Source organism: Cydia splendana, chromosome Z (assembly GCF_910591565.1).
Source record: "Cydia splendana chromosome Z, ilCydSple1.2, whole genome shotgun sequence".
Classification (NCBI taxonomy): Eukaryota; Metazoa; Arthropoda; class Insecta; order Lepidoptera; family Tortricidae; genus Cydia; species Cydia splendana.
Genome location: NC_085987.1, coordinates 38,772,153 through 38,786,818, shown reverse-complemented (window position 1 = coordinate 38,786,818; position 14,666 = coordinate 38,772,153). Strand labels below are relative to the sequence as shown.

Here is a 14,666-nt window from a genome sequence, read left to right as displayed (position 1 = left end):
AATATATCCTCGCGCAATTATAACAATAACAGTACAACTGGTACTTTCATATGGCTGAAAGGGAATTGTTATTAATAAACCTGAAAAGTTGCAGTGTTAGATAATTGCTGTTAGTGTAAAAGTATAGTACCTTTAAGGGAATAATTTACCTACACGATTTAATATCACATTGTGGCATTATCTTCTTTCATTGTCTGAATAGAATCTTGGGTTTATTTTCTTCTGATTAGCAAATCTTGATCGTAAAAGGTCTTGCAGGTTTCATCGACATTTTGTTTGTTTTTGTAACCGTCTTTTCCATCTTTTATTTATCGGTCTTGAAATATGTCTCTGTTATTCCGCCCTTTGCCACTTAATCTTTAGCGATTGTGAGTGCATATTTGTTTTCTTTCTAATTGTATCATTTTTAGTATTGTGTGTTTTGTTTATTATCAAGATACTTCTATTGCTCGCAGTGTAGTGGTGTTTTTTTTTGGCCTTGCTAATGTAAGTCCCAAATTGGCACCCATAAACCAGGTAGGAGACTATTGTCCATTATAGGTTTCCATATTTTCGTGTTTTGATTTAATTTCTTTGATGACCAATACATTTTGCATGTAATATTTTTCCTTATTTCTATCTCTTCCTCGTTGTTAGTTCGTATAAATGATATTTGTTTTCCCAGATATATTTGTTAGTTATTTACATATTGAATAGTGTTTCCTTTTAGGTTGATGGGAACTGTGTAGCGTATTTAATAGGGTGGAGCGCGCTTGTATAAGTTTTTTTTATCTAATAGTGCGGATAAGTTATCCTAGGACTTATTATATGCAGAGTTTTTTTTTTGATATTTAACACGCCATTTAATGCCTCCGCAACGTCCTTGAACATTAAAAAAAATACAATATTTCATCCTTTTTTAATGTGACGTACCTACTAATCTTTTTTATAACGTTTTTAGGTCTTGGCAAAATAAAACCATATTTCAGTACTAAATATGTTTTAATATGTACAAAACATAGCAAAAACTCTACTAAAATACAAAAAAAACTCCACTGATCTGCTCTAAAATCTTTTTAGATTTCTCTGGCTGTTTTATCACACAGCACCGATGCTTCTGTCGTTATTTTAACCGCCCTCTCTACAGCTTGTGTATGGTTAGAGATATGGAATAAACGTGTTGCGACATCCCTCCAAGTGCATGTCGCGAAGGCTTTGATTTCATCGATCTGTGCTTAAATGATTGCCTACTGGGGCCAGAGTTACTTCCATAGGCTCGAACGGCACGACCGGCATTGGCTCGCAATTACCAGTTTACCTAAGCTTATGAAACCTGTATATATATGTACGAGGTCTTGACGTAGCGCCATCGAGGTGAAAAATATGTCTCAGTGGTAACTCGTTCATGTGAAGAAAGCACACTATCCATTGGAGGGATCTCTGTAGTTCCTTTTTCATTAGTCTCATAACGCGACCATTTAAATTCAAGTTAATGACCTAATGAGCCCACCGAATCATTTTCAACTGCTTGAAAAACCATTAAATTTCCGTTCAAGTTTAAGTTGCTTGTGCGATTTAACATCTTTGATTATATTTATGTATTTCTGTTCTACTTTTGATGTCTTTAGGCCATTACAGATTGAGTGATGGCTTATGCTGTTGAAGGCTTTGCTGTAGTCGGCGAAGCAATGTACTTATAAATACGTATAACGGTGTACGATGTCGGGCCGCTGATGGTGAATGAAACGCGAAAATCTTTGGCTGTATAGTATATAATACATTCTATATACACAATGACTCGGAAAAACACAGAATATTTACAAACAACAACACATAAAAATTACAGATGATGTAAAAAACTATGAACATATAAATAAAAAATGCGCGCTGGCAGCGGCATCCGTACCGGCCAGGCCGGTGGCCAGCACGCGTGCAGCATAAAGGTTCGTAGTACTTCGTAGTTCCATCGCCTACAAACGGTTTGTTAATTTCATTAAGATTTTCTATTAGTTGTTCCGCTACATGTATATGGTCAGCAGCTGTGCTGAAGTGTGAGCGGAAGTTCTTTTGGTTGTGTGGTGTCGATCTTTATGTTACTCACAGTATTTAACTAGCAAAGCGCAAGTACACGCCAAGTACTTAGGTGTCTTACTGGACATCGTCGGAACCGGAAAGTTTATTCATAAATAAATTTAATTAAACACATTTAAGAACATTATTTCACTTAATTAAGCACTTATTGCTGTAGTAATATCAAATTGTACTCGAAATAAGTGAACAATTACATTGCGTGTGGAATTTGCTTACTTAATAAAAGTTATAAATTTAGAGCACGTAACATACGTATATGTCGTAGTCGGATCGTATAATCCGCCGTATTACATTACGGCTAGCCGTTTTCAAAAACAGGGGCGTTTTGAAATGCGGCGGTTCGACGATTAGCCGGATTGTCATTGCGATACGTTCTTCATGAAGGCGGCCTACGTTTAGCCGCATCGTACTACTATTTTAGATTGTAGAGTGACCAGTTCTTTCGGTCGCCTACGTAACCGGAGTTTGACAATGTTTGCAATTTCATTTATTTTGACCATGGTCCCACCGCACTACATGTGTTTGTTTCTTTTCCAAAACATTTCCTTCACAACTTAAATAGACGGAGCCTTACCTACCTACGCTTTTTTCCCCAAAGTGTAATGTTTTCACGGACGTCTCACTAAATCAATAGGTAAGTAGGTTAGGTTCGTTAGGTAGCTTCAGATGCCCGAAGGGCAAATCGCTCAGAAATAGGAGCCCCGCGAAGCGGGACTCCGTCTAGTTAAGTTGCGAAGGAAATGTTTTTTGAAAAGAAACAGTCCGACGAACTCCAGATTTGATGGACACCCCAGCGTTTGTCAGGTAGCGCCACGGGTGTTAAAAATGGGAACTAAAAACTGTCAAAGCGGCGGCTAATGACTCGCTGTATTACATTACGGCTAGCCGTGTTGAAGAACGTATGGCGCCGAATACATTCCGGCGGATTCTCATTCAGCCGCATTCAATCCGGCTAATCGTTAAACCGCCGCATTTCAAAACGCCCCTGTTTTTGAAAACGGCTAGCCGTAATGTAATACGGCGGATTATACGATCCGACTGCGACATATACACACACAAGAAGGTATACTTACACATACATCAATTTAAAATTTTATAATGTTTTAAACGGATTATAAAATATAATTATCACTATTAAACATAATGCATTACTATTATTAAGAAAAAAGTTAAGTGAATATCAAATGGCGGTATTTCTCTTTTATTACTCTTTTCCGGGATCATTACTTAATGATGACACACTTTTGTGAAGCGTAAAATATAAACATAATCGCTGTGACAAGCGTAATTATATGATAATTTATATTTATTAAGAACAAAAGCTAAACGAAAATCAACATGGCTTCGTATTTCTTTTTTTACTCTTTTCCGGGATCATTACATAATTTAAACAAACTTACGTGAACCGTAAATACTGGGCTGTCCCAGGAGTAAAGAGACAAGACTTAAATGAAAATATTTAATGGAAAAATATAATTTACATAAAGTCCAATATAGAATAAAATCATATTTGTTATTTTAAACTGAATTTGCTTGTGCCATATGCAATGCCATTTAGCCAATTTTTGTAAGGTTTATTGCTGGTCGCCTCATTACAGCTTTTTATTGACCTAGCTGCCACAATTTTAGCCAATCTAGTCCATCGATGTTTAAATGCAGCCAACGATTTGGGTTTTTCTGTTTGTTTTTTATATTCTCGTTTGCATAAAGACCAAAAAGTTTCAATGCCACGAGCTTGGGGAACATTTGGGGCGTTGTTATGTTTTCGTATAAAATCTATCCCCGCAGCCTCTAAATGTTGGGTAACTTCCGTGGCGTAGTGGCATGACGCCATATCCGGCCAGAATATAATTTCATCCCTATGGTAATATTTATCAATGCAGGGAATCAATCGCTTTATTATACATTTTCTCAGGTAAATGCGTGCGTTCATATAATCTGTGCAAATATGTATATGGTTCAATCGTATTACCACTCTAGTCTATGGCTTGCCAAACGAGGTATTTATTGAAACACTTGGCCTTTGGTATGATTTTTTGCGAATATTCTACAGAGTTCCGATTGGTCGCATGGTAGTGTTGCTTCCCAGGAACATCCATTGGGCCCACGGGCACGTAGGTCTCGTCATCAATTATAAGAACTTTTCTCAGTGTTTTTTAATACACTCTTCGGCATCCTCTTTTAGCTCGCACTTCCTGGCTCCAATTTCACCACGGTGACAGGTGCGACAATTGTAAAACATCACTGTTGCTGACGTCACAGGCATCCATGGGCTATGGTTACCGCTTACCATCGGGCGGGCCGTATTCCTGTTTGCCACTATCATTGTTTTATTAAAAAAAACTTTATTATATCGGAAAAAAACAGATATTTCTCTTGCTAAGTTTATGACAATTGTCACAAGAAACACTACAATTGTCACGAAATTCCGACATATAACTCATTACCTGTCAAGAATTACCTACAATTCTTCTAAATCTTGACAATTGTCAGAAACTTCGCAAAAGAAATATCTGTTTTTTTCCGATATATTAAAGTTTTTTTAAATAATACAATGATGGTGGCAAACAGGAATACGGCCCGCCCGATGGTATGTGGTAACCGTGGCCCTTGGATGCCTGTGACGTCAGCAACAGTGATTTTACAATTGTCGCACCTGTCACCGTGGTGAAATTGGGGCCTGGTCTTTAACATGTTTAGGAGCAGATAATTTTACAAACGCTTTAAGCTGTAGGTCGTGTGTTTTCATTCGAGCTTGACTTCGATATTTTCAATTTATTCGCAGCAACTCCAAGAGACATCGAGGGATTCCGTTTATAAACTTTTCGTACCTTATTTATATTCTTAGCTGTCAAAACAGTACGTTTTCCTCCCGGAATGTTTTTAAAAATATCTCTGTGCGTTTCTTCAAAACTTTATATTTCGATATAAAGAAGTTCTTCGAACTCCCTCTGGAGAAAAATTACATAAATGGTGTCCGTTTTCCATGACGCTTATAATCAACTTATACTTAATACTCTTAGTTAATACTGAATAACTCTTTTAATAGCAAATACTTCATGTTCAGCTCTCTTCATTATTAAAACTTCAAAAATACGATCGTAATTCCCGCTTAATCTGACAGATATAATAATGCCTACGGCAGCTATGACAGTAATTTTTCTTCAAAAAAAAAAACAAAAAACGTTTCAATCAGTTCGAAATTTGAAACTTATCCTTTTATTCTGGGACAGCCTTTATAAACATAATCGCTGGTACAAGCGTAATTATATAATAATTTATATTTATTAAGAACTAAAGCTAAGTAAATATCATATGGCTGCGTTTCTCTTTTTTTTACTCTTTTCCGGGAGCATTAATTACTTAATTTTACGAAACTTTTGTTAGGCGTAAATATAAACATAATCGCTGTTACAAGCGTAATTATATGATAATTTATATTTATTAAGAACTAAAGAAAAGTAAATATCAAATGGCGACGTTTCTCTTTTTTTTTACTCAATCAATCAATCAATCAAATTTTATTTGCTAAGTAAGCACAGTTGCATGCATGCAAATACAGTTCATTTCACTTATAATAATAAGTCACAACAATAGATATACAAAGAATAAAACTAGATATAAATAACACAAGTAAAACAAACAAACAGAAGAAAATAATAATAATAACAGTAGGTATGGATAATGTCAGGTTAGTTTAATACATTAGCAAAATATTCGTCGATAGAATAATATGGCCTATTTATAAAATATTCTTTCACTTTCATGTCAAATAATTTCATATCGTCACATTCTCTTAGATCTTTGGTCAACTTATTATATACTTTAATTGCACTATTACTTAAACTTTTCTTGAAGTGTGCATAATTAGAGTCAGGTAGTTTGTCACTGTTTCTTAAGTTATAATTCTGACTTTGGCCAACCGTACGATATGATTCTTTATTACGGTGGATAAACAAACATATAAGATACAGATACAGCGATACTACGGTCAAAATTTTATTGTCTATGAACATATTTCTATGTGTGACAGGTACTCTAGCACAGCCTTCTATAATTCTAAGGGCTTTTTTTTGTTTTAACAGGATAGAGTTCATATTGACACCGTTACCCCAAGCCTCAATACAATAGCTGATTATGCTTTCAAAATAAGAGTAATAGACACTTTTTAATATATATTTATCCGAGCTACTAGCTAAACTTTTTAATGCATAGCATGCGCTCGCCAATTTCTTATTAACTTTGTCAATATGGATATTCCACCTTAGATACGGGTCAAGATTTACGCCCAGAAAACATACACAGTTAGATTTAGATATAGGAATGTTGCACTCAAAGTCAGGACTATTACTGCAGCGACGGAAGATCATATAGAAGCACTTACTGCAGTTAATTCGTAGACCATTTGCTGCGAACCAGGTTGTCAGCTCATTCCAGCAGGTTTGTACTAGATCGTTAAACGTAACTTCAGAATCGGCATTCAAGACTATGCTGGTGTCGTCCGCGTACAGATAAGTAGTCCCACAGTTAATGCAGTTCGGCAGGTCGTTTATAAATATTATAAAGAGGAGTGGTCCTAGAACGGATCCTTGAGGAACTCCATATTTTATTTGTTTCTCATCAGATCGGATCACAATGTCCTTCAACGGTTCTTTTATTTCAACAAACTGGGATCGTTCGGATAGATATGATTTAAAAAGTTCAAGTGCCGTACCACGTATTCCGTAATACTTTAGTTTATCGAGTAGTATTCTGTGATCAACGCAGTCAAAAGCCTTTGTTAGATCACAGAATACCCCTCCACATTTAAAGCCTCGGTTGAGGCATTGTAATACCTCTGTTACTAAGTTGTTCACAGCTTCCGATGTATTTTTATTGCGTCTAAACCCATATTGGTGTTTACAGAAGAGATTGTTTTTTAAGAAGTGTGCTTCCAGTCTATTGGCTATACATTTTTCGAAAACTTTAGCTATAATCGACAGAATTGAGATGGGACGATAATTATTTAATTCTAATTTGCTTCCTTTTTTATGTATGGCGACAATTCTCGCACGTTTAAATAGGTCCGGGAAGGTTCCCTCCAAGAAACTAGTATTAAAAATAATGCAGAGCGGAATGCAGAGGATATCAATATGAGTTTTAATAAGCGTGGTGTTTAAGTCATCGGGTCCCATTGAATTAGTATTTTTTAGGTTTTTTACGATTTTGATCACCACAGGTTCAATTATAGGATTCAAAAATATAGAATTGACGTTATTGATGTTTAAATGTCGGAGTAAATTCATATAAGTAATGTCATTTAGATTTATAGCGCTTTTGCCTATTTGGATAAAATAATCGTTGAGTTCATTTGCCACTTGTGTACTATCTTCTATCAAACTGTTATTTAGTTTAAGGATTATTTTGTGATTTTTATTGCGTTTACTAGTTTTTCCAGTACTTTCGTTAACCATTTTCCATACCGCCTTAGATTTTATTTTAGCATTAGCAATGGTGTTACGAATATAATTTTTTTTGGCTATTATAAGAGTAGTTTTAAAAATCTTTTTATATAGCTTGTAGTATGATTTTAGTGATTCGTCTTTCGAGTTTCTGGTGGATATAAGCAGTTTTCTTTTAGTATTACTCGATTTTTTAATACCCTTTGTTAACCATTTCTTTGAGTTTCTATTGAAGGGTACTTTTTTGAAAGGAAAGTGTTTATTTACTAAATTTTGTATATTATCATAAAATATTTGTAGCATTTTGTTGCAGTCAGAATTTTTAAATCTACTGTCCCAGTCAATGCTCTTCAGATTCTCTCGGAAAGCAGCCATTGCACTTTCTTTAAAAACTCTTTTCATTCTGAATTGACATGGCTGGTTCTCTGGACAGCATGTGAGATAGATATCAAGAGTTTGAGCATCATGGTCCGAAAACGCACATGGCACGACACGAGCACTGATTATGTCATGGTAATTAGTTATTATATTATCTATTGTGGAAGAGGTACTGTCTGTTGTACGAGTTGATTCCGAAATAGTAGGTTTTAAGTTATGCTCGAGTAACATCTGCAGAAGCTCTTTAGTCCTAATATCATCTTCCGCCGCGAAGTTAATGTTAAAATCGCCTGAAATAACAATGTTATGGGAACTTACGCTGCTTAAATATCTATCTAATAAACTCATAAAGGTTGCATAGTTGGAATTAGGGCTCCTATACAAGACAATAAAATATATTTTTTTAGACTTAGGCGGCTTCAGACTGACTGTGGATACTTCAAACGAACCTTCTGTACAATAATTGGACATGTTTTCTACTTTACATATATTTAATATTTCCTCCTTAACAAATATCGCAGTGCCACCTCCCTTTGTCATGGCACGTGCTGAGTGGCTTAGTAAAATATAACCAGGCAAGTGTATAGTTTCAAATTCCCCGGGTTCCAGCCACGTTTCGGTCAGCATTATAATACTAGGTTTATGTAGCAGATCCAACTCTATAAATGCTTCCAAGCTTAGAAGTTTATTTCTTAACCTATTAATATTTAAATGTAATATACAAAAGTTGGTAGGAGAATCTACTTGTATATCGGTTAATTCTGGCCTAAAAAAGAATTCATGCTATTGTAGAATTTGTGATTTAGTTCTTTAAGCATTCCATTGAGAGACGTAGCTAGTTTATATTTTCCCTTTATGTTAAGTTTGTAGCCATCATACTTATAATCATGTAATGTCAAATTTTGGTTAATATTCAATAAGTGTGAATGGACATTGTTTGTAAAAGTCATACCTAATTCTATGTTTAACCTGTTAACAAAGAAGTTAAAGGCTTGAGAGCCCTCGTTAGTGCTTAGAGGTACAGTACAAACTATGACATTACAATGTGCTAAAGACCTAGCCGCGTCTTCAATATATTTAACTATTCTCCTCGGGGAGTTGACATTAAAATCGCTTCCGCCGCACATAATCACTACACAATCACTTTTCGTAAAGTCTTTAGTTTTTTCAGCAATTTCTAGAAGAACCCGTTGTGTATTCGCAAAGTAGATGATATCACCGCAGAAGTTGTAGTCATTATGTCGTATTTTGGATAATATTGATATGATCTCCGTGCCGTGAAAATCTGAGACGAGTAGTAGATTTGGCTTTCTGTTATTGTCTGTCTGTTTTCCCAATACTGTCGCGGTACTCGTAATGTTCTTGGAATCCGAAAGTGAAGTATCATTCGAAACTGGTAGCTCTACATTTCCGTGGCAGCTGATGTCATCCTGTTTTTTTATAGCTCTATGTGTAATTTGTTTTAATTCCTGAGTACTTTTCCTTAGTTCAGATATTGTTCTTTGTAAGGACTTCAAGGAGTTTTGCTGATTGTTTAAAGTTGTATATTTTTTGTTCATATTCTTATAATCTTTAAGAAGTTTGCTTAATCGCAGCGAAATTTTTTTTACTTTATACTGTGATTCCGTATAATTCGATTCTAATTCTTTTATTTTCTCTTGATAATCATTTATTTTTTTGTCAGTAAGACCCTGTTCGTTTGTTTTTATCATAGTGCATAGTTCGTTGTTTTCATGTTCTATTTCTTCAATTCGCATGACTAGTGCAAGGTTTTCCTTCTCTTTCATTTCGATTTTAGTCTTCAGCGGTGTTAAGATTTGTAAGTCTTCATGGTCAATGTTGCTGATACTTCCGCAATTTTCAATTCGTGATAGTCTCGTTTCCAAACTGTGGCATTGTTCTTCCTTCTCACGCAAAAGTTGTTTTAATAGTTTATTTTCTGTAGAAATTTCTTCGTAATTATTTTTTTCTGCGGTTAAGTTAGTGTTAGTGTTTTCCCGTAAGATTGACAGCTCAGCTTTTAATCTTTGAATAATTTTATCACTTTCATTAATTTTTTCTAGGCATTTCAAATGGTCATGGAAACCCTCTTCATCGCTGTGTGCAGGTTGATTTCCATCGCCTGTAGTTTTTTGTGGTCTTAGTAACGTTTTTTTCCGGAGGTCTTTTTTATCCATTTTAATTGTAAACAAATTTTAAATACTAAATGAATTATCAAGACTAATAATAATATCACTCGTCAGATATTAAGATCAGGTGAAATAATAAAGCACTCGAAAAAATAAAAATAAAAAACAATAATAAGAATAAAAAAATAAAAAAAGATTTCAAAAAGTCCAGTCACCAAAAATTCAGAAACAAAACAAAAAAAGTCGCAAAACTCGATCAGGGTTCGAACTCGGTTCGATAGCGCACGCCCCGTGTTTTGTCACTATGCGAAGCCACTACACCACTTTGACTTGACTTCAATGCGTGAAATTTAGCGTCCTGTTATGCATATTTGTGTGAGTCATACAAGTGTTTGTTGGCTGACCGTCAGTTCTATTTTTCTGATCACAAATTTAAATCAGGTAGTTTTTAACTGCACTAGTGTTCACTTTCAACTCAATATCGCGTAATTTGATGATATTTGTTGCCGTTTTGTAATATGTGCTAAACTTCACCACTGTGTTTGTGATCTTGTGTACTACTATAGTGTTTTTTAATTAGTGATACTTCACTAAAACATGATATGAGCGACTTGTTTGTAAGTACTTGCACTGTATGTTATTCACTGTATTTTGTATTTTGTAATCTTCAATGTCACTTAATAATCGAGTCTCGATAGTCACTCCAAACCAATATAAAGTTAATATTTTGCACAGTTTATAATTTTCACACATTATTTAACGTGAGCGCAATGTTTACATGATGGTTGAAGGAAATAAGGTTAAATATAGCCCGAAAGAAAATATGCACGAAACGTTTAGCCATTTATTTTAGAGTGACATATTGTCAAGAATCATAAAAAAATACAAATTTAAAATATCTGACTTTGATTACAAAGGAGTTCGCAACATCCTCCCACCTTTTGGGCAAGAGGCCCAAAACTCTTCTTTAGATCTCGCCAGACTGTATTTCAAGCGGGTACAGGCGTTGAACGGCTCGTGTGAATTGTCCATCTGCTGTCCGCACCTTAGCCACTCGTACCTAACCATCCGCACCGGGTAAAGTTTCTATAATCCTCCCTAAAGGCCACTTGATACGCTTATTGTCTGTTTCTATTAAGACTACGTCACCTACCCTTAAATTAGAGTCCCTCTCCTTGCCCTTCTGTATGAGCATCCCCATGTACTCGTTCCTAAACCTCTCTCTTAAATCTTCCCTCAACTTGTAAAGATACCGGAGGCGCCTATTCATAGAGTCACGGTCGAGCTGATCAAGATCCGGAACCTCGCTTGAAGGAAGCGCTTGAGTGAAGCACGCGGGAGTAATGGGTTTTAACCTATCCGAGTTGTCCACGACGTAGGTTAAAGGCCTTGAATTCATTAAAGCTTCACAGTCGTGCATCAAGGTCATCAGCTCTTCGTAGGTTAATGTATTTTGGCCTAAGTTCCGTCTGAGGAGGTCTTCATAGAGCGTATGAGGCGCTCCCACCAACCTCCCCACCATGGCGCTGCAGGAGGACTGAATTTCCACTTAATGTTCCTCACGCTGGAATAAGCCGCAATCTCTTGCCAATCCAAACTCTTAAGAAGATTATTAGCTCCGTGGAAGTTAGTCCCGTTATCCGTGTATATTGTGTTAATTCTTCCACGTCTTGCAATGAATCTTCGTAAGGCCATGAGAAAGGCTTCTGTCGTCAGCGATTTGGTCAGTTCGAGGTGTACGGCTCGGTAAACTGCACAGGTGAATAAAATTATCCATACCTTCCCTCCCGACCGCAGAAAAAGAGGACCAGCTAGGTCTATACCTGTCACTTCGAAGGCGGCAGCGGTTTTTATTCTGTCACGAGGTAAAGGCGGTAAAGGTGTGTCAGCATGCTTCACCGAAAGCCGCTTGCAGGGTATGCATTTAGAAACAGTGGAACTGACAAGTCTTCTTATTCCTGTGATCCAGTATGTCTCCCTGAGGGCTGCCATTAGTATAGCAGGGCCAGCATGGTACATCAGACGATGTTTCGAAGCTACTAACCTTTGGATTATTAAATGTTTACCCGGTATGTAAATCGGACAGATAAAGTCGGCAGGTTCATCGCTAAGAACTAATTTAGTGCGAATCCTCAGTAAGCCTTCTTCATTCTTGAACATCTTCATCTTCTGTAGGTTCACATCTGCCACCATTTCGGCTTGGACAATCTTCAGGAGTCTAGTTCTAGTTTTTACAGTTGTACGAAAATCTCAATATCCACCCGACCATTCTTACTATCATAGTGTATTTAGAAAAGTAAGTCAGCGTAGACAGAAACGTACTATTGTCGGTAGTGTTGTTAGCCAGAACTACTTTCTTAGTTTCTTTGTTAACTTCTCGCTCATCTACTTTCATTTGAGATCCAGGCCATTCACTTTCCTTTGCTTTTAGCCAGGCAGGTCCCTCCCACCACTTGCTCTTCATAAGTTGTCTGGCATTGCAGCCTCTAGATGGCAAGTCGGCAGGGTTCATTAAGCCTGGTAAGTGACGCCAATCTTCCACGTTTGTATGTTGTCGGATTTCTTTTACCCTGTTTTTGACAAATATGTTCCAGTCTCCCTCAGCAGTAATCCAGGTATAAGCCACACTTGCGTCAGTCCAGAAGAAAACGCGGCAGTTTGGCAGATCCAACGCTTCTTTAACCTGAAGATATAACCTTGTCGCAATCAGTGCTGCCATCAATTCCAATCGCGGGATGCTGACCTCACGGATTGGTGATACGCGTGACCTGGCTTGGACTAGTTGTACAGTGACTTCTCCTTCATAATTACTTCGTAAGAAGATAGCAGTGGCATATGACACCTTGCTGGCATCACTAAAGACATGTAGACTGTTGTCACATTTATCTATTGGCTTACAAGTAAGTCGACGTGGAATTCGGCACTCGTTCAGCAAGTGAATATACTTAGACCAATCCAAGAATTCTTTTTGCAAGGCATCTGGTAATTTACTATCCCAACTCAGACGCAAATTCCAAGTCTTCTGTAGTATTAGCTTAGGCACAAGTGTTACTGGGCATGTCAAACCGACTGGATCAAAAACTTTCTGAGTTATAGAGAGTAAACTTCTTTTTGTAACGTTTTCTTTTAAGGCAGTACCGTGCGCGAAGCTGACATTACAGTATAGTTGGTCCATATTGACATCCCACATAAGGCCGAGTACAGACAATTTATCTTCATGCGAAGTAGTCTCCATATCTTTGGCCATCGGAGTAGTCACCCAACCTCTTAGGTCAAATTTCACATCTGCCATCACTCTCTTTGCCTCTTCTATGAAGGTTTCAGCTTCTTCCTCTGTTTCTAGACTGATCACACAATTGTCAACATAGAAGGAGTCTCTCAGTCGTTTGGCTGTGCCTTTAAACTCTTCCGTGTACTTTTCTAAGTGGTAATTTATTGTCGCACCGAGAAGAAATGGACTACAAGTCACGCCAAACACTACACGACAGTGACGGTAAGTTATAAACTCTTTTCTTTCGTCATTCTTCCACCACAGGAATGACAGATATTGTCTATCTTCTTTTTTCAACGATATCTGCAGAAAGGCCTTTTTTAATGTCGGACGTTATCCCAATCGCATGTTTTCTGAACTCTATTAGTAGTTTCGGAATCAATTCAAGACAATTTAAGCCCTTTTCTAGGAACGAGTTAAGAGAATTCCCGTTGTAATCTCGAGCTGAAGCGTCAAAAACTGGACGCACTCTCGTAGTGAGGCTCGTGTTCTTGATGACAGCATGATGGCAAAGGTAGTGTTTAGGCCTCGATGCTTCACCAACTTCCTCGATTATGCCCTCCTTTAACCAATCTTCGAAGACTTGTCCATAGTTATCAAACTCGTTTAGCTTCACTAGCTTTTGCGTTGTTGACATCAATCTTTTTTCAGCTAAATGTTTGCTGTCAAGGAGTTCTCCATGATTTGGTTTCCACGGTAAGTCAACTTCGTACCGTCCTTCATCATTAATCTTGATGGATTCTCTGAACTGGTCCATTATGACAGCGTCTGTATTTGCCTTATTTGAAACTTCCGCTGGGTCTCGTATTCCGAGAGTTTCTAAGTCCCATAGCTCAGATAACTGAAAATTAACCAATACTACGTTCGTCAAAACACTGCATGCGTGCATAATGGGTCCTTGAAGCGTCCATCCAAACTTAGTCTTTATTGCCACGAGGTTATAGTTCAGTTCCATGAAACTCTTCGTGAGCAATATGCCTGCGTGGTCTGCGCCGATCAACAGCCCGATGTCAGGCGCGGCCGCATCGCCGACGTCGCTCAGCGTGATGTTATGTTTCTGCAACTCTTTGAACATCTCATGATCTATATTTAAACGAGGAACGTAGCCGCAGAGCGTGGACTTGTCTCGCGCGGTCATTCTACACTGAAACTTCTTATCCAAGCTTGCTACAGTGAACTCGTAAGTATGAAACAGTTCCCTTTCAGTTTCGATACCGCCAAAAAGACAATTCGACACGATTTCTTTGCCAACAGGCTTCAAATTCAAACTTTCTATTATATCGCGACGTAAATAAGTCTTCTGTGCTCCCGAATCAATAAAGCATCGTACCGGTATACATTTCTTATCGCTTATAATATTCGCCATGAACGTTTGCA

At 37.2% G+C, this 14,666-nt stretch overlaps 1 protein-coding gene across 1 annotated transcript; it reads right to left on the bottom strand.

Moving 5' to 3' along the window:
* Positions 1–11,078: 11,078 nt before the first annotated feature.
* Positions 11,079–14,427, bottom strand: LOC134804004 (uncharacterized). Its single transcript, XM_063776859.1, has 4 exons — positions 13,759–14,427; positions 12,341–13,592; positions 12,063–12,201; positions 11,079–11,406 (listed from the first exon to the last, which is right to left on the bottom strand). The coding sequence occupies exons 1-4, from the start codon at positions 14,425–14,427 to the stop codon at positions 11,079–11,081; spliced, it is 2,388 nt and encodes a 795-aa protein (XP_063632929.1).
* Positions 14,428–14,666: the final 239 nt, after the last annotated feature.